Source organism: Leptidea sinapis, chromosome 19 (genome assembly GCF_905404315.1).
Source record: "Leptidea sinapis chromosome 19, ilLepSina1.1, whole genome shotgun sequence".
Taxonomy (NCBI): domain Eukaryota; kingdom Metazoa; phylum Arthropoda; class Insecta; order Lepidoptera; family Pieridae; genus Leptidea; species Leptidea sinapis.
In genome coordinates this window covers 3,358,238-3,378,730 of record NC_066283.1, presented here as the reverse complement: position 1 = coordinate 3,378,730, position 20,493 = coordinate 3,358,238, and the positions used below count along the sequence as shown (strand labels likewise).

The window sequence follows — 20,493 nt, the reverse complement described above, 5'->3', positions numbered from 1 at the left end:
ACACTAAGCCGTTGTGCTATCAGACTACGAATGATATGTCCTTGTGTATAGAACACTGACTTGTATAAATGCCACTGGTCAGGCTGTTCCATATGTTTGACAGCAAGCATTTTGTGCCTATTTGAAGCGCCACTCGCGAGCGTCCAGAGAACTAATTTTGACGTATAATACAACTGGCTGCGCAGGAACGTACAATACTCTGAAGTATTTTTGCATTTTGAATTAATTTCGTTCGCTTTCCGTGTTATTTATACTTCAAGAATCAAGGAAAAAAGGTACACATTTTTTGTAAATAGTGTCCCACCATCTATCAACGATTGCTGAGGTTATTATTTTTTATTGAAAAGAGCGCAAAAAAAAAAGAATGCTGGGAGAGTTTCTTGCGCCGCTTCTTCTCTCTCAGAGCGCCATTTGTTTCCGAAGCGGTAGTAGTATCTAGTAGGATAAGAAATGACATCAAAAAGAATTCTAAAGGAATCAATTTTGAGAAAATAAATGCCTTTTATGCCTTTTTATGCCTTATCATCACTAGTTTTAGTACCGCAGACTCTCGCTACATGGCCAACAGCGCCAAAATGGCGAATATCAAACAGGCACAAAAGCACTTTGACAGCCGCCAGTCCAGTGGTATAGAACGTAATTATTGTTATTAAGTTGTAGAAGATACTACGCAATTATTTTTGTTAACTTTTTAGTGCATATTATAATGTTTTGGAATAGTTTTTTTAATGTGGAACTTTTATTACACTGTCTCAAACTTATTCGTCTGTGTGTTGCATGTCGCGTGACGGTCGGTCGGCGCCTATATTCGCATATTAGTTGCAATTGCGTTCGGGTGGAAGAGTAGGTTCGAACCCCACTCACTTGATAAAGGTTTTTTTATTTTATGAAAATGTAAAGCATAATATATAAATTTGTTTTTTTTTCTATGCTGATATTAACACCTATGTTATTTTGTGAAAAAAAGTTTCATTTGCATCGTGGTTTCATAAAACCACACAATTGCTTTTTTTCTTTTGAAGTCGGTTGTTTTTTTTTTGGTATTTTATTTATTTTTAGTGATTCTGAAGTACACTTACTAATTTGTCTGAATAATATATAAATAATGTACGTGCCGCTCATATAACATATCACATGACAGCGCTATTTAAATGAAAGTAACGAAGTCAGGTACCAACGCCTATCTCAACAGAGGAAATCTACCTCGAGGACAATTTCAAAAGGTACTTGCGAAAGAAAATAATAGACAGAACGCGTGCATCATGTCGCAATGTACCAACGAATGTAAGCGCATTACAATTTGATTACAGACAGTTAGAAATACTGCCACAGATCGCACCCTTACTCTAAATCTTAAGGAGTTCCATTGATCATCATATTCGACTACGACAATTACTTGACCATAACGACGTTACGGTGACACAAATATCCAGATAGCATATACAAGATTCGATCGAGTATCTTTAATTTGCTCCAAAGATTTTTTTTATAGTAAGGGACGAGACGAGCAGGGCGTTCAGCTGAGAATTGATACGCCCTGCCCATTACAATGCAGTGTCGCTCAGGATTCTTGAAAAACCCAAAAATTCTGAGCGGCACTACATTTGCGCTCGTCACCTAGAGACATATTATGATGTTAAGTCTCATTTGCCCAGAAATTTCAGACCGAAACACAATAATATTTAATATAACTGCTTCACGGCAGAATTAGGCACCTTTTTCGTACCCATAATCTAGCCGGCATCCTGTGTAAAGCCAGCCACTAGTAGAATTGAATTGAAGAGTTCCGTTAGCTTATCATGGATCCCATAATCAGAACCTAACCAAACTCTCGTCAAACTACCTTTCAAGTATATCCTTTCCAATAAAAAGAAGAACCATAAAAATTGGTTGGCGTGTTATTGAGCTATTCGTACTAGCTTTCAAATAAAAAAAGAATCATCAAAATCGGTTCACCCATTCGATAGTCCTGAATTAACAAACAGGAAAAAATACCGTCGAATTGAGAACCTCCTCCTATTTCGAAGTCGGTTAAAAACAAGTAGATAAATATACTGAAATACCTACACCATATTTACGTCACCAGTGAAGCACTTGTAGGCCACCAGCAGATGCTTGACGCGGCCTTATGACTTCATGTATCTTGCTATTTAGATTTGACTTGGTTTGATTTTATTTAGACTATTGTCTCAGTTTTTTAAAGGAAAAGAGGGACAAACGAGCGTACGGGTCACGTGGACCGGAGGTATCACAGGAGCGTTGCCGGCCTTTAAGGAACGAGGAACGAGCTTTTTTGAAGATACCCACGGCCATGTCGTATTGTACTTGAAAGACAGTACAAGAAAGCTTATTTTCTTTTGCCACAGCTTTATTATACATGGAAGAAAGGTCCTTATAAACCTCACTGTGGAGGAACGCCACACTGCACACATCCAGATGGTGGGGACGATATTCTAATATTTGGCGTGTCATGTATTGAATCAGGTGAAACAGGTCTCTGAAACACTCCCCGTGATAAATGCGGTAGAAGATACACAATGAAGCGACGTCTCTACGCAACGCCAAGTGATCTAGCCGTTCACAGAGCACGCGGCCAAATGGTTCGACTGGGGTGCGTCAGACACACAGTCAGTTATAGTAATTACCACCACCTCCTAAAACTTCAATTCTCACATTATATTTTTAAATTAATACAATCTTAAATATTATAATAAGTCACCGATAGCAATTATCTACAAAACAAAATAAATGTATGCCAAGCTCTTCACTTGAATGTGCAATCCCCTTTCTAAACACTTACTCAGTAAAAGTAGATAAGTAGAATTTTATGAGATTGCTATTTTGCTCCATTTGTAGAACTCACATTGTGACGCTGAGAAATTTTACAGAATGGCAACTTTCACGCACCATATTGCATACATCGAAATTTTTGCTTTGTTTTTAAGAATTGCTCTAGCTATTTCAGTTGGGCACGGGGAAGGGCGCTGGTGCGGGACGCGACTTTCGTCGTCACTCTGGCTCCTTCTCATGTCCAAGTTATGTCAGTTGGTGCTGGGGCTACTGCTTTGACTGCCGAAGATAACAAGCGTCGCAAATATGTTGGTCTCAGCGAGTCTTACATCATTGTGCCGTTTGGTGTTGAGACACTTGGCCCGTGGGTCTCAGAGGCGCGGAGAATATATAAAGTACTATATTCGCCTCAATAATTTTTATGTATGTAGCAGAAATGTATCGATGTAGCTAACCAAAAACTATCGAACTAGTGGGGCTCAGAGGCGCGGAGAATGTTCAAAATACTATCTTCGCGCCTCAATAAGGCTACTGGAAACCCAAGCGCTGGCAGCTATTTCAGTCAACGGATCAGCCTTGCTATCCAACTCGGAAATGCTGTCAGTATTCTTGGTACGCTTCCACGTAATGATAGTTTTAATTTTATGTAGTCATAGTTTTGGAAATAAGGTTATAAGATTTGTTTTGTTTGAATAATAAATCATTTACGTGGATGAGTCAGTGAACGAGCAAATGGCCCACCGGATTCTAAACTGAAATGGGACTTGCCGACGGAGAGATTGAGTTTGTAAAGCGCAATTTTACATACAGAAAACGAAATTCATACAACAAATTAATCGTTAAAAGTTTGGTAAATCCAAATGTGCTCAAAAATGCAATACAAAGAAGTTTTCACTAATACATAACCATATTCTGAAAATTTTATGTCAAGCGTCAATAAAGCAAAAAAAAAAAAAATAAAAAATATGATTAAACCAATGAGCTTAGATTAAGGATTGGTCTCCGCTGCGTTCCAACTAGATACCGCACTACCTAAGCACAATAGCTTTTTTATTACGGCAACTATGAGATGCTTGTGTGCGTGCAGGCATCTTTCAAATTTTGTAACATATGCATCGTGTTATTTTACATTGAAATCAATAAAATACAAAATACTTACTTACTGATGATATGTGATCCCAGTGTATTTCTTATAGTATTATTTTTACAAAGTTTTACTACGCAACCCGGCATTTTAGTTTCAATTATACAGCAAAGTTTAACAGAACATGGGGCACGTCAATGTCACAGATTGTTCGAGACTGGCTCGAGTACGTCCACTTAAGCGTAGTATTAGTTGCTGCACTTTGCGACTACGCCTGCGTTGCGAATTCTTAATCTAAGCCAATGAATTTGTTGAAAAAAATATGAGAAACTTGTTGTTTTACAAGTACAGTTTTTCAAATCACTCTTTCAATAATTAATCAATTAAGATTTTTTAATAAGTTCAACAATAATTTATCTTTCTGACGATGTGCTTTTTATATTATTTATATGCACAATATAATTGTTATACACGATTTCATGCGACAAAAAGTTGATATTTATTTTTTAAGCATTAGTAGAACATAATTTATATAACATGAGTAAAGAAAATCAAAAACCTTCTAAAACCAACAAACGTACGACAAATAAATATCCTGCAAGGTTCTAGTTTCCTGGTACCATTAAGTGTACATTGCATTGTAATAATCGCCCCTTATACAGCGGATAATGGACAGACGGACAAAAGGACACGATTAATACTGGCACTACATCAGTTTAAATGCTAATTGCGTTGTTTGTAATCACGAGGTAAATGTTATTCATTTAAAATAACAAAAAGTTACATTGAAACTGTATCTATACTAATATTATAAAGCTGCAGTGTTTGTTTGTTTGTTTGTTTGAACGCGCTAATCTCTGGTACTACTGGTCCGATTTAAATGATTCTTTCAGTGTTGGGTAGTCCATTTATCGAGGAAGGCTATAGGCTATGTTTTTTTTTTCTAAATTAGGGATCCGTAATAAAATTGCTATTTTGTAACACAAGGTGTAAAATCGAACACCTATTTTTGCGTACGCTGCAAAAACTATTGACAATAGAACAAAATGATGTACAGGCTATAATATAGGCAATATTTTATTACTTATAAAACTATCGCGTGAATTATACTTTATATGGCAAAACAACGTTTGCCGGGTCAGCTAGTTATCATATATACCCTCTACTATAGACTCCTATGCGGTATATTGGTGCTGGTTAGAGGCAACCAGAATACCCTCGTTTATCTCATTTTTCTGGAAGAAATAGAGTATGTCTGATTTCAGAAGGTACAGATAAAGTGCGCACGTAAAACTCTTTATTGCTTTTTTTTTTAATATAAGGGTCGAGACGAGCATCGTTCAGCTGATGGTTATAGATACTCCCTCCCCATACAATGTAGTGCCGCTCAGGATTCTTAAAATACCCAAAAATTATGAGTGCCACTACAACTGCGCTCGTTACCTTGAGACATAAGATGTCAAGTCTCATTTGCCCAGTAATTTCACTGCTGCGTCCTGCTCGCCTCGTCCCTTATTATCATTAAGAATGTCATTTATTTTATAGTAAACTTTACCACTCAAACAATTACGTAAATTATTGTTTTGTACGTTTTCTGGTATCAATAGGTGAGCAATTTGGCCCCTTTCAAAAAGTACTTTTAATTTTTATGGAAGAAGAGTGGACCTGACGTTACGTAATGACCGTCGCCAACACTCTTTCAACTTAAGAGGAATCACAGGAGCTTTGCGTCTCCTGGTAAGCGTTTTCAGAAGATGCATAAGGTACCCATGTCGTATCGTCCTGGAAACACCGCAAAATTAAGTGCATACCACAATTATCTTATACGTGAAAGAAAGTCCTTTGAATACTGCACTGAGGGGGAACGCCCCACCCTGAAGGCGAGGATGAAATCTATGTGTTTTTTTATGATAAAACGGAACGAGACGAGCAGGACGTTCAGCTGATGGTAATTGATACGCCCTGCCCATTACAATGCAGTGCCGCTCAGGATTCTTGAAAAGCCCAAAAATTCTGAGTGGTACTACAACAGCGCTCGTCGCCTTGAGACATAAGATGAAAAGTCTCATTTGCCCAGTTATTTCGCTAGCTACGGCGCCCTTCAGACTGAAACACAGTAAGGTTTCATATTACTGCTTCACGGCAGAAGTAGGCGCCGTTGGTACCCATAATCTAGCTGGCATCCTGTGCAAAGGAGCCTCCACTGGTGTCATCCGTGTACATCCTCTTATAGAATAGAAATACATTGACCCCCTTATTCATAATGGTCCGCTAACTTAAAACAGCCGCTAAGGAGTGTTTTTTCTCATTCTGACTTAAGTCAATAGAAGAAGACAGAATGAAAATTAGCAGTGCTTTAAGTTAGCAGACTATTATGAATAAGGGGGTGAGTCGTTCCCACAAAGCATACTATAATTCCCACCAAGCGTCGAACGCATCCAGTTCTTATATGTCGCAATATTCGGGAGTAACGGTGTTAAGAGAGTGCATTGACCATCAGTTGAGGCTAACCAAGGCCGGCGCCTGGTCGTCCGTTCCCGAACACCTGGTGTGAACACGAATAAACCATAATGTAAGTAGTTAGGGTATTATTACGTGAAGTTGTTTAGACTTAATATTGATGGCAATGAGTGAAGCTTGATGTAGTTCTGCGTAGTAAACTAATAAGAGACTAAAAACTACATAGAGTCGACTTTATTTAAAAAAGAGTATCTATATTGACTTAAGTCTTTATGGTTTATTAATCTATGTAATAAGAGACTTGTTTCATTACAAAAATAATTTTATATTGTACGAGTATGACTGTGTTAGTTTTAAGTGTTAGTAATTTGTAATATTTGTTTTTTTTCGTAGCTACCTATTTAAATAAAATACTTTTCAAAGGAATAAAACGCGTGTAGATGTATCTGTATTTTTAACCGACTTCAAAGAGCAGGAGGTTCTCAATTCGATCGGAATTTTTTATGTATGTCCACCGATTACGCTCAGATTTATGACCTGATTTACGTGTAGTTTAGAGTAGTTTTATGTGGAATTAATTTGGCCCAATTCTTTTCATTTTATGAATATTTTTGTTTACGTGGATGATATCATTTTAATAATAATTGTAGTATTTTATTAATATTAAAAAAGGTGTCAGGTTTGCATAAAGGTGTAGTAAATTAAATCTTTATTAAGTTATTTTATACATTTCAGTTTTAGAAGTCGGTTTTTTTAAACGTAGTTTTATATGTACAGCTAAAGTTACATTTTGTTATTATTATTTTATTAAACTCGACGTTTCGTGACCTTTTTAGAGCACGTTTTCAGGGGGTCTGTGGTACACGCGTTTTAATACTTTGAAAAGTAATTTATTTAAATGTGTAACACTCGCTATTATCAAAGAAAATACAATGGCTTTCTAATCAACTTAGCCGTTGTAGGCATAACATTTTATATTTCAACAAATATTAATAGAAATCAATAATATGACACTGTAACATAATATTCATTGCGTGCCTTTTTTATAAAGGTGCACCATCTAGTGTCCTAAATTTGAAGTACAGATTACTTTGACTTTGAAAGATAGAATGACATAAATTGTTTGACATTTGCAAAATGGGACACTATAATATGTCGACCACTATATCTTCCACAGAAGCCACAGTAGGAAGAATAGAATAGAATAGAATATGTCGACCATGATTGGCAAATATTAAAAAATTACTTTACTTTTCGAATGGGCAGTTTTGACTTCCAATAGGTGCAATCATTTATAAGATGAATATGAATGTTTGTTTCTGAGTCATGGATGTTTATATGTATTTATGTAAGTTTAAATAAGTATTTTATATCAAACATATCGTTGTCTTGTACCCATATATATCTTATTTTTAATAAGAGCTGTGATTTGAGCCCTTTAGATTATTTTCTATTCGGAACCATTAACGATAAATGTTACGCAAACCATCGAGAGACAATTGAAGCGTTGAAACGTGAAATCAAAGTTGCCATTGAAGAGATTCAAGCCAAAACAATCGAAAATATACTGAAAAAATGGATTGATCGGATGGTTACTGCCGAGCCAGTCGTGGTGGTTATATGAATGATATACAAGGTTCTTTAATGAAGTAGGCGTTACTTTGCGGTAATCCATAATTATCCAAATGTATTGAGTTTTCTTTAGTGATTTACTCTGGTACGAGACTCCCTTTGGCGAGCCATTATCTCCTGAGGATGCCTCGTGTAGAGGCGAAACACGTGTCGAATTGTTTAAAGACAAATATTAGGGGAATTAACACTAAAGAGAATGACAAAATTCAACATTTCCAATAAAACAATTAAATTTTGCAAAAATATTCAGAAGCTCTTTTTAATAGCCAATTCAAATTTAAAACACTACATGGCCCATCCTTTATAAAGCGAGAGATGAAATAAAATTGTTTCTTTAAACAATGACCTCTGCGTAAGCGCTACGTTTGTCGACTGTAAATGGATTTAATGGAATATCGAGACTTATTCACTCTGTGACGCACATACAAAGTGCTGCAATGAGTGGAAAATTAGCCAATGTAATGAAATTCATGAATAGCTTGTACTTGTATCTTTGATATAAGAAGAGAAACCCAAGCCAGCCTTCACCTGATGGTAATGGATCTGTGACGCCTATAGTCTCTTGTTTAGAATACAGAACACCGTTGAAAAGCTCAATCAGGGGTATAGCAACCGCCATATCTCCGAATCAAGTAATAATAATAATATTGACACAAATTATCTTGCCCCAAACTAGGCATAGCCTGTACTATAGGCACAAGACAACGACCGACGTAACCGACTTCAAAAAAGGAAGAGGTTCTCAATTCGTCGGTATGTTTTTTTTTTATGTTTGTCATCTAGGCTTTTAACTATTTACATACATAGTTATAGGTGTGATGTGCTTGAGTTGTTAGGAGGCGAGAGAGAAATAAATAAATTAATTAGATTAATTAATTATATTGTATAAAAATACGCAATTATTTTTACACGTTTTAGTGCATATTATCTATATCTATTGTTTTGAAATAGTTTTTTTGAAGTCGGTTGTTTTTTTGTTATTTTTTTTTAATACAATATACTTAAACATACATAAATACCTACATATAAACAGCCATGCCTACTGTCTTTTAGATGAGTGTACACCCTCTAAACTATTTTTTATTTTTTAACGGGATAACTCTCACGTCTGGGATTAATTACACAAATTAAATCTGAAAACAAAATTTATGAACGATGCGTGACTCGAACCCGCGACCTCTCGCGTTTCGTGCGATCATATGCGACATCTATAATATTTAATTAGATTACCGAATTTGAAAACTCTTTATTATTATTCTTTCTTTTTACAAATTAGGTAACTTTATTAAATATTCTAATATTACTAGCTGACCCAGCAAACGTTGTATTGCCGAAATTAAAATCGCGATACAAAAGTAACTATTGATCGTAGATGGGTGAAAACTTGAAGTTGTATATATTTTTAATGCTGACTCATAATCAAACAAATTTAAAAAAAATGTCAAAAAAATTAAAAAAAAATTGTCGTGTGCACCACCCTTAACATTTAGGGGGATGAAAAATAGATGTTGGCCGATTCTCAGACCTACTTAATATGCTCACAAAATTTCATCAGAATCGGTCAAGCCGTTTCGGAGGAGTACGGGAACGAACATTGTGACACAAGAATTTTATATATAAACGTCTCACCTTACATAACAGTGAGGCACCAAAACAAGCCGGTAAACGTGTAAATAATCAGCCCCACGCATGGCTCATGGCCCCACTTAAACTAAGACAAGCCAATCGGCCGCCATTATGAGATTCGTCATCGTCTGTGACAAATCAGATTGCGTCGCAATAAAATATTTAATTTTTATTTAAATGCCCTCGTGCGTTGTGAAAATGTGTAAAAACAATACTATAAAAGTATTTGTGGATATATGATTATTTAAGGGAGAAGAAATTGTATAACTGGTATACCCCGTGACCGCACACACACTAGCATAAAGGTGCTTCACTTGCTAATATCACGGCGCGGAGTCCTTTATTTTTTACTAGTCCGTGATTATTATTATATAAAAAAAAATGAAGAATTAAAGCAACATAAAAGCTAAAGGACATGTTTGCAAATCAATTACTAATATCCAAAAACTAACATTGAATCATAAAATTGTTATTTTAACAGCCACTTGTTAAAGTAATCAGTAAGTAAGTAACAAGCTCTTTGCACTTCAATAGTTTTTATCAAATTTACTTAGAACTTAGAAGCCGTCGGTCGCTAAGGACTTGCGATTGTTAACTTAGGTAATCCAAGGTTATATAAATATTTGTGCTTCATACATAACTTACTGATGACCAGTTTTAATTATCATTTCATTATTGGTATGAAAGGCTCAAAACTTTTTATATCGATCTTCTTTCCTGGTGGTAAGAATGTTAAATTAATGAAATCTGCCGAGTTAATTTTCCTTACATATAGAAATAATATGGCGTGAGTCCACTTATGTTAGTTAGTCCGTTAGTCCACTACACTACTTGGGAATACAAAATAACAAAATTATCGATTTCACAATGACGACATTGCGATTTCATGTGAGCCTGGTAGTTTAGTTTCGACTTGAGAGGATAAAAGGCATTTATTTTCTCAAAATTGGTTCCCTTAGAATTCTTTTTATGTCATTTCTAATATACTAGACACTACTACCGCTACGGATACAAATGGCGCTCTGAGTTCATAGGCAAAGAACTTGTTGTTCCGCGATACTTAATACCGTACCGCGGTGATAGTAGTGGGAGGCTTCTTTTTTATCAGTGGGCTCCTTTGCACAGGATGCCGGCTAGATTATGGGTACCACAACGGTGCCTATGCCGTGAAGCAGTAATGTGTAAGCATTACTGTTTCAGTCCGAAGGGCGTCGTAGCTAGTGAAATTACTGGGCAAATGAGACTTAACATCTTATGTCTCAAGGTGACGAGCGCAGTTGTAGTGCCATTCAGAATTTTTGGGGTATTTCAAGAATCCTGAGCGGCACTGCATTGTAATGGGCAGGGCGTACAAATTACCATCAGCTGAACGACCTGCTCGTCTTGACCCTTATTTTCATAACAAAATAAATAAAACAAAATTGATTCGGAGCGTTTTTTGTCTCATTTGCCCAGTAATTTCACGTTGCCATTTAATTCGCTAGTGCTAAAGCACAACATTGATTTCAATAATAAACTGTTTCGTAATAACCTGTCGTCATAAGAGTGACGTCATCAATCCGAGGTTCAATTATATAATGTTAATCTATAGAGGTAAGTGGATTATGGGGTCTTGTATGTGGGTCAATGATGAAATTAAATTTTGTGTTACAATACCGGATTCATTTTAATATTTTCTTGTCGTAAAATGTTCGTACGTACATAGCTCTCCCGCAGTAGCTAAGAAAGTTGCAAAAAACTTCTATAGGCCCATGATCCATTTTGTGTCGAGCGGTCCAAGAAAAAAATGAAGTATATTCAGTTATGATTGCTGATAAGGATCAAATTTTGGATTAAAAGCAATTTGTAAAAAAAATCTATTTGCTTTCATTTAAGTCTCATAGTTTCCGACTTGGCCATTACGTCCTTCTCAAAAAACTATCCTATATAAGTAGTTATTTTTTATTGAAGTTATACTTCTTCAGGCGCCGTGCGAAAAATTATGAGAGTGAAGTTTTAAGATTCGCGTGCATCACTTTAACAAAAAAGTAACAATAACATGGTGTTCTTAAAATGTTCTGACGTTTGCGACATATGTTACCTTTTTTTTTGGTTTCTTCGTCCATTATTAGGCAAAGGGTTCAAGCCCATGCAGCCGTATTCGTAATTTAATAATTAAATGTCAAAGCCAAGATTTGCAAGATTTTTACAGTATTGTTCTTTCTACAAACGTAGAATAGCAGGAATAATAAATAATTTTAAGGATTTTTGCTGTGTCACGCCAAAGAAGTATAACTTCTTGCGTGCATACATAAGTAAACACACAAACACTTTTTTTGGTAAGCTAGGCTTATTATTCAAGTACAGCCTTACATATCCTGGATAAGGGTTAGCCAAGACAGCATGGAGACACACCCACTTAATCCAGGATATTTACCAACAAGTTCTTATTAGACGGACATATAAAATAACTATCAATATTTATACTAATAAATTTTTCGGAGACTTTTTATCGAAGAGAGGACAAAGGAGCTTGATGTTAATGATCACCGCCGCCCACATTCTCTTGCAACACTAGAGGAATCACAGGAGTGTTGCCGGTCTTTTAGGAAGATGTACGCGCTATTTTTGAGGGTACCCACTGCCCATGTCGTATCGTCCCGGAAACACCGCACAAGGAAGCTCATTCCACAGCTTTGTTGTACGTGGAAGATAGTTCCTTGAAAACCGCACTGTGGAGGAATGCCACACATCCAGATGGTGGGGAAAGGGAAAAATATCATATCCTAATTTGTGGCGTGCGCGAAAGTGGAATTCGGCGGCAGGAAACAGGCTTATTCCAGTCTCTTCTCTACCCTAAGTTTTCTGTAACATTTTAACACCGATCTGGCTTATACTTCTTATCTATTCCTTAAAATAATTACTAAATAATATTTCTCTCGTTTCCAGTTAAAATGGCGACATCGGTCTTGCAGCCTGAGTGTAGACGTGACTCTAAACTCGAGATACCCGAGTCTCCGCGGCTCACGGATGACGAACGTCTGGCCATCCTGGAGGCCAAGGAGAGAGAGACTGGTGACCTTCCTCCGGAACTACGGGAGCGAGCCAGGCAGGAGATACGGGAAGAGCCAGCTCTACGGGAGGAGGCTTTGACTCAGATGCGGCATTTTATTGAAAAGCATCCGGCTATTAGGAAGTGTAGGACAGGTAAGAATGTGACTTTAAAATTTTCTAATAAATCAATTTTGTTCATGTATTGTTCTGTCGTACCCCCTTATTCATAGTAAGAGATCTGAATATCAAGTCTGTTATTTTTCAGACGCGCCGTTTTTGCTACGCTTCCTTCGTACCAAGAAGTATTCAATACCACAAGCCTGTTCCATGCTGGAAAGATACCTCACCATCCGGCAGATGTACCCCCAATGGTTCCAGAAGCTGGACCCCTTGGACCCGAAGATAGCTGCTGTCATCGACGCGGGATATCTTGTGCCGTTGCCTAAACGAGACTCCGAGGGAAGACGCATTGTTCTATCGTGCATGGGTGAGCAAAATAATATCCATAATATAATATCCGAATTACTTTTTAAACAGTTTTTTGATGAATACATTTTAATGGCGGCCATTTTGAAATTCGCCATTATATTTTCATTGATAAGCTTATTATGATAATTTTTAATTTTTATTTTATTTAATTTTTAAGTTACATACATTGTATTGGGTAAATACCTTTTAATAAAGACTATTATTATTATTATAATGAAATAAGTACTACTACACATCATCATCATCAGCCGGAAGACGTCCAATGCTGGACAAAGGCCTCTCCTAAAAATTTCCACGACGATCGGACCTGCGCTGCCCTCGTCCAACGTATTCCGTACTATATACTATATTTAACAGATTGTCTTAAAATTGAAGTCGTCTAGCTTTCGTTGACAGTCGAATGGACAGCCCTACTTAGACCTGGCTGGTCACCGTTCTGGTACAGAACCCTTATTGGGTCACAACTCAATGTGTGAAGGAAGAACGGTGACATTAACATCAAAACCTTACGTATGCAGTCTGCTGAAATGTTAAAATAATCAAGCTTCTAAATTAAATAACGGGTTGCACTCCGCGAGTGCCGGCAGAAGTGAAAACTTGAAGATTTACGTTGAGCATTTTTGAATATTTTGGAATGGTTAGGGAATAATTTCGCACGAATTGCTTTATTTCTCAGTATAAAGTACTAGCATTTATATGGTTAAATACAATATTCATTTTTTGCGCTATCGTACACAAAAATGACACATTATGTTAACTACATAAAAAAATTAACAGTTCAGAACTATTTCTACTATTTTACATTAAAAAGTTTATCTCTCAGAAAAATCAACTTTCATCTGTCTTATGAATTATCGATCAGGTCACGTGTCACTGACGCGATTTTAAAATTTTATACCATCCCAAGTAAAGTGCTTAACGTCGCTAAAGAAGTTTTCACTCTATTTGAAGTACGAACAAAACCTCATTAAGTATTTTATTTGATTAAGTGCGCAAGTGATATTTTATTTATTTATTTAATTCAGAGACATCTCCATATATATTAGTAAATGTATTAGTAACAATATTTATTATGAACTACGTTAGTATTATTAGTGAAATATATTTATAAACCTAGAGCTAACTGTATGCAGTGTTTCTGGAAGGAACAGTCAGCTCTGGCAGCAATCATCTTTAGGATGCTGTTACTGCTTACACGTAGATGCTGCAACATGGAGACCGCTTTTTTGCGCATTATGGCATGGAAACCGTCCACACATGCCTCAGCAAACATTCCAGAAGCGCTACAACGCCACGGCAGCCCTAACAGCCTCCTAAACGCATTATTATATGTGACACGTAGAACGCTATAAGCCCCGCGCGAATATGACACCCACAAGCTGCTCGAGTAAAAAGACTGGAAGAATGCTTTGAATAATAACGCTTAAACATTATTTGTGCTTCGTGCAAACCTGCGGGCGAGCATATTACTCCTCACTGACAGCGCTCTACAATACGATATACAATTAAGTATTTAAATAAAATTCTTTTTAAAGGATTAAGACGCGTGTAGTTGTGCAGATCGGGGTCCAACTGAAACGTCGGGTTAGATAAATAATAATAAAAATGTAACTTTTACGCAAAAAGCTAATAATTTAATTTCATTGACAACAAAATATTATAAAAGACACAAAACAAAGTGACTTCCCCTTAATATAGAGTATAGACATTAAAAATAATGGACACATTCTTAATTGAGTCTATCTATTAGTTTAAGTTAAATTAGAATTACTTATTAGCCTAAGTTAAGGCTAGATTGTAATGCAGGTGAGGCAATATTATATTGACAGTTGATAATTGTTAGATTTTTAGTAATACAAGAAATAATGTCTGTTTTCCTCAGGTCGCTTCGATCCCTACGTATATGATAGCTGCGTCATGGCCCGGGTTCACTCGATGATAGTGGAGCTGCTACTCGATGAGCCCCGTTCCCAGCTCCTGGGCTACACCCATGTCAACGATGAAGCGGGCATGCAGATGCCCCACGTGTCGCTATGGTCTCTTAGCGATGTACGAATTATGCTCAACTGTATTCAGGTATATACATCTTCTTTAACTATGTACGGCACGGGTCACCTGATGCCACATTCTTCTGCAGCTCCAGAGGAACCACAGCATTGCCGGCCTTTTAATAAAAACATCCTTGGAATTCTGATACATGTTGGGCCTATTTTTTTTGCAAATATGTTGATAATTTAATTTGATTTGTATTTTAATCTTAAGCGTAGCATAAAATCCTTTGTATCACTCGGGAGACGGTTGCGATTACATAATATATTATATTAATATTAAGAACGCCTCCATCCGGCTGATTTTTTGTGAAATTTATGTTATCAGCCAATTCAGAACAAACTAGATTATCTCAGCACAACTGAATAACGTTATAACTAAAAATGGTTAGAATTAAAATTATTTTAAAATTAGTTTTTTCTGGTTCAAATCCTAACAGGACCCGATAATAACTAGGTAATATAAATTAATTACCTACTTAAAATTGATTGATTGATAATGAAACTGTTCTTTCCAGAATTCAACACCAATGCGACACAAGCGCACCCATTTCGTGAACATCCCGCAGTACGGAATCAAATTCTTCGAGTTTGCTATTTCTTTGCTCAGCGACAAATTAAAGGATCGTGTTATGGTAATATTTTAAAATTTTCCTATAATATAATATATTTGTAGGATGAACGAAGAGATTAGGTACCTACCGTCGAAATAATTAGATCGGCTGAGCAAGTATTAGAAAAAAAAAAATATTTTATCATAAACAAGAATCATACAAGAATCACCAAGTAGATTTTCTATGCAATCTATGGTCCTAACACCTGTTTAATATGTCAGCTGTCAACGCCAAAATATGTTATTTGGGTGGACATGATAACTTAATAACCCTAAAATGGAATGGGGTTATAGAGTTGTTATTGTTAAAATCGAGGTAACACTATTTAATATAAAATATATTTCAGCATTAAAATCTAATTTATGGTCTTATGCTGACAAGCTTATGAAAAGCTGTGGGATATTACCTACTTTTCGCATGAAGTCTAGGTGGTGCCACATTTAGCCAAAGCACTTTTTGTGTTGCGACGTCTAGCGGAAGCGATAGGCTGCAAAACTTTGAATTATATTGTACCTGCGGAACGGGGCGTCACTTACCATCTTTGGAACGTCTTGCCCATCTAATAATTGTTTGTAATGAAAAAGTTATTTCAAAAATGTTTCTGATTTTTAGTCCACCTAGATAACGCTGAGAATGTTTAGAAAATGAAAAACGGCTTAATGTTCCAATACTTTTATTGTTTTTCGAAGTAATCTCTGTTCCTCTCTACATATCGTCGCATTCGATGGAACCACTGAGAAAAGCAGTGGGCCCATTCTTCCATAGGGGTCTCTTTTATGGCATTTTCGTACGCTTTCTCCGCATCTTCTTGGGAATAAATAAAAGTGGCAGGGCGCCAGGCCAGGACTGTATGGCGGATGACTCATTATCTCGATACCTGCCATAGTCAAAGATTCAACAGTGCGTTTTGGGGAGTGCGCTGAAGCATTTTCGTGGTGAAGGAGGATCCTGCTTCGAGAGCGCTGCTGTCGAATTTTTTCCAAAACAACAGGCAAACAGCGATTGACGTACCAGTCTGCAGTAACTGTCCTTCCATCTTCTAGCACAACTGTCGCGATATAACCTTTCCGACCAAAGAATGTGCCAATCATCTTTTTTCCTTGACTTATCCTTTCTTTACCTTAGTTGACCGATCCTCGAAAGGAAACACCCACTGAGCTTTCATCACCTGTGACGATGTCAAATACAGCATTTGAGTCACCGCCGTTGAACTTATCTAACATTTAGCGACACCAGTCCATGCGAAGGTGTTTCCTGTCGTCGGTTAAAGAATGGGGAATCTGTCTGGTTCAAACCTTCCTGACGCCTAAATGTACGTGTAATATTTTTTGAACTTGACTCATACCAATGCCTAGGCTTGCCCGTATCTGCGGATGGGTCACTCTCTTATCTTCCTCTATCATGCGTCGCACAGCACTGATGTTATCTTCAGTAGTAGTTCTTTGCTGTTAAAAGACGTCCCTCACGCGGATCATCATTGAGATTGCTACGTCGACGCTTAAACTCGTTAAATCAATTGTAAATAGTGGCACTAGATGGGGCTTTATTAAGAAATGCTAATCGCAGCCTATCATAGCTTTGTTGTTGAGTAAGTCCACAACGAAAGTCATAATAAATCATTGACCGAAAATTTTCTCGCGTTAGATTCATTTTCATGTGTATCAAGAGTTTTAGATTAGCGGCCAATTCACAAAAACAAATGACAAATGAATGCAATATACTACATTAGGTTACCAAAGAGCTCTAAACATTTTCAATGTTACCCACGTATTTAACTTTTTTATATCTATTTAACCTGTCGAGAATTTCAGCATAGAGATCTGATACTAAATACTATACCTATATTAGGAGACTATTTTTGATTTTAGAGAATGTTAAACAGCACAATTGTTCAGAATTATTTTGCTGAGAGGCCAATTTTAGTATCTATTTATAATAATATAATATATTGTGTGTTTCTTATAATAACTATTTAACTGTCTTAACTGGTTTATACGAAAGTAATAACTGTGAAAAATAGTGCTTTTATAATATTTAATCTGAGTCCATCCAATTCAGTCTTTGAGTGAACGAGCGGCTATACGTTTTATACTTATTTTAAACGTCTCTTTTATTATAGTAATCAATACTTTGTAGGGATATTGCAAAACCAAAGAAAATAATTTGTCCGTTTTTTTTTTCAGTTTCATCGCACAACAGATGACCTAAGAAAATATGTTGACGCTTCGATTTTACCGAAAGAGTATGGCGGTACCGTGCCATTGAAAGACATGATCGAAGAGCTGAAACGAAAACTTTTGAAGCACAGAGAAGATCTGTTAGCGCTAGATGATCTGTGCATTGATTTGCACGCTCTCGGAAAGAACGACTTAACTCAAGACATACATTCAACAGCTGGCTCATTTAGGAAACTGGAATTAGATTAGTAGCATTTAGTTTTAAAATTCTTAAAATTCATTGTGATTTAATAATTAATGTGTGATAAGTTTAGTTTATGAAAACTTTATTTACAAAATGTCTACGTTAATGCTAGTTATCCATTTCGAAATTGGGAAAAGGGAACAAATACCAATGTTGACAACAATGTTGCCAGGTGACAGTATAGAATAGATAGTCTGCAGATGGAGTCGATAGATTATAACGGGATTAAATAAACGAGTGCTATTGAAATTAACTACTTGTAAAAATGTCAACAACGGGCTACGCTAACATTTTACAGACATTATTACTCTCAATATTTTATACTATGTGCATAATTATTTGTCTGTGACCATCATTGGGCGATTTTACGAAAATATTTCATTTTCAAATTATTATCGTATAAACTATTGATTATTGTACCTACTACCTACCACAGTAAATTGTATATATCCTCCCAGAGGAGCAAAGAGCCATAAGGATATAAATCTTATTTTATTTCCTAGCAAAATGCATGAATACGAAATTAGAAAAACAAAATCGCTTTCACTGGTACATATTATATTGAATAAGGATCTCATGTCTATTTGCCTTATAAGTATAGTATTGAGTTTTATAGTAGTACGAAAAATGAACACATAGTGCCTAAATGCTGCATTCACAGTAACACAGCGTTACTTGACTGTATTTCACAAATGACAGCTGTCAAATAGATAGCATGCATGTATTCCAACTACATTATAACAAAGATATGTTAACTCAAACTAAGATTAGTCTTAAACCAACTTCAACCAACCGAAACAAATGTTTCGGCGCACCAGATTGATATAAAATTTATGAAAAAACTATGGGTGGGTGATTTTTCACTTTCAAGCTTTGGGTAAACAACTGTTACTGGTCGTTCTGCAATTATCTGCAACTTTGATTAGGTATTAACCTGCCTACATAGAGCTCGAGTGACCAAACACCAAAAAATATTTCAGCCAACTGTTGTTACTGCAGCCTAGAGACGTGCGTACATAGCCTTCGATGTCATGCATATATTGCACCTTTTTGTCTCTGAAGATTAAAAAACCATCCTGTCAACACAGTACAAAAACTGGTACCTACTTATGGAACAAACAATGAATTGTTAAAATTCAAACTGAAATATTAAAGAAGCTGGTATCACTCAGGAATGCACCAAGAGTTTGAAATCTGACAAATTGTATTTGTTATAATTTCAGCACGCTCTATTTAGACAAGTTCATAATCGAAGATTTGCACCTTTTTAATAAGTGTCTTAAAAAGCGTCTAAACGCCTATAGCATGTTTAACGTCACATTTATATATTAATTTTGCTTATTTCTTCAATATAATTTAAGATGTGTATGAAATCGTATATTTTAATAAGTAGGTTATCACAAATATTGTGTAAATGGTGTAGTGACAGCCGTCGGTGGAGTCGCGTTACCATTTATTTTTTGCTACTATCAACAAAAACAAATTGAAGAATGTGGACAAAAATTTTGCACAACTCTTACTTAGTTAAATAATTTGATATTGCTAAGTCATCTTCTCTCGATTTGAACAGGTCTATATAACTATTAAGAATTCACGTCTCTTTCATCCATCAAAAGGATCGGATTTTTTTATAACAAAGTAAAAGGAACGGAAGTTCTGTACAATATTAGGAACAACGTATATCTGTCTATAGGTTCATTCTGGTGATTAAATTGTATATAAAGTTTTATGTAAGTTTTGATACGTACATAATACATAAAATATACTATCAATGCAAAATTAGTAATAGTGGTCGGCTCAGCACAATGACAAGTTGACGAATAATGTTTATAACGATGTTACTTACTGTGAAAATGCGCCCCAATTAGGTTGGTTTCGAGTCATATAATATGCTCCTTATTTTATAATATGGTAACAGTACATATATTTTGTAGGCTAAGAATAGCATGTTGTAAGTACCTATAAAGTTATGAATAAAATTGATTAAGATTTAGTTGTTACTTTTGTTTATTCCTGTAGTTCCAAATTTTATAGATGTCAAAATTATATATTTTACAATCTATCTAATTGCCGCTTACTAATTTATTTCGAAAATCAGAGAGAATACAACTGTGTTACCGAGGTAGGTTTAACATTATCAGAATTACAGCATGGAAATACTGTAGCTAAGACAAAAATAGAAGCAATTTTCTGGTTTATACTGGGGCGCACAATACCAGAGATGAGAGCAATACCTCACATGTGGCTGGACCCTGTAAAAACTAGACTGAGAGTCGACTTAAAGCAGTTTCTCGCT

The 20,493-nt window shown here is 36.0% G+C and overlaps 1 protein-coding gene across 2 annotated transcripts in view; it reads left to right on the top strand.

Annotated features, from left to right (window-relative positions):
• LOC126969938 (retinaldehyde-binding protein 1-like) overlaps positions 1-20,190 on the top strand; it is a 34,721-nt gene extending 14,531 nt beyond the window's left edge. Inside the window, exons 1-6 of one of the 2 annotated variants that reach the window (XM_050815577.1) lie at positions 6,348-6,446; positions 12,521-12,778; positions 12,891-13,112; positions 14,997-15,190; positions 15,681-15,797; positions 17,960-20,190. In XM_050815577.1, coding sequence (XP_050671534.1) covers positions 12,526-12,778; positions 12,891-13,112; positions 14,997-15,190; positions 15,681-15,797; positions 17,960-18,202 — 1,029 coding nt within the window. In that variant the 5' untranslated portion in view covers positions 6,348-6,446; positions 12,521-12,525 and the 3' untranslated portion in view covers positions 18,203-20,190. Of the gene's footprint in view, positions 1-6,347; positions 6,447-12,520; positions 12,779-12,890; positions 13,113-14,996; positions 15,191-15,680; positions 15,798-17,959 lie in introns of those variants that run through there. The other variant, XM_050815576.1, reaches the window with a different exon arrangement.
• The last annotated feature ends 303 nt before the right edge of the window (positions 20,191-20,493 follow it).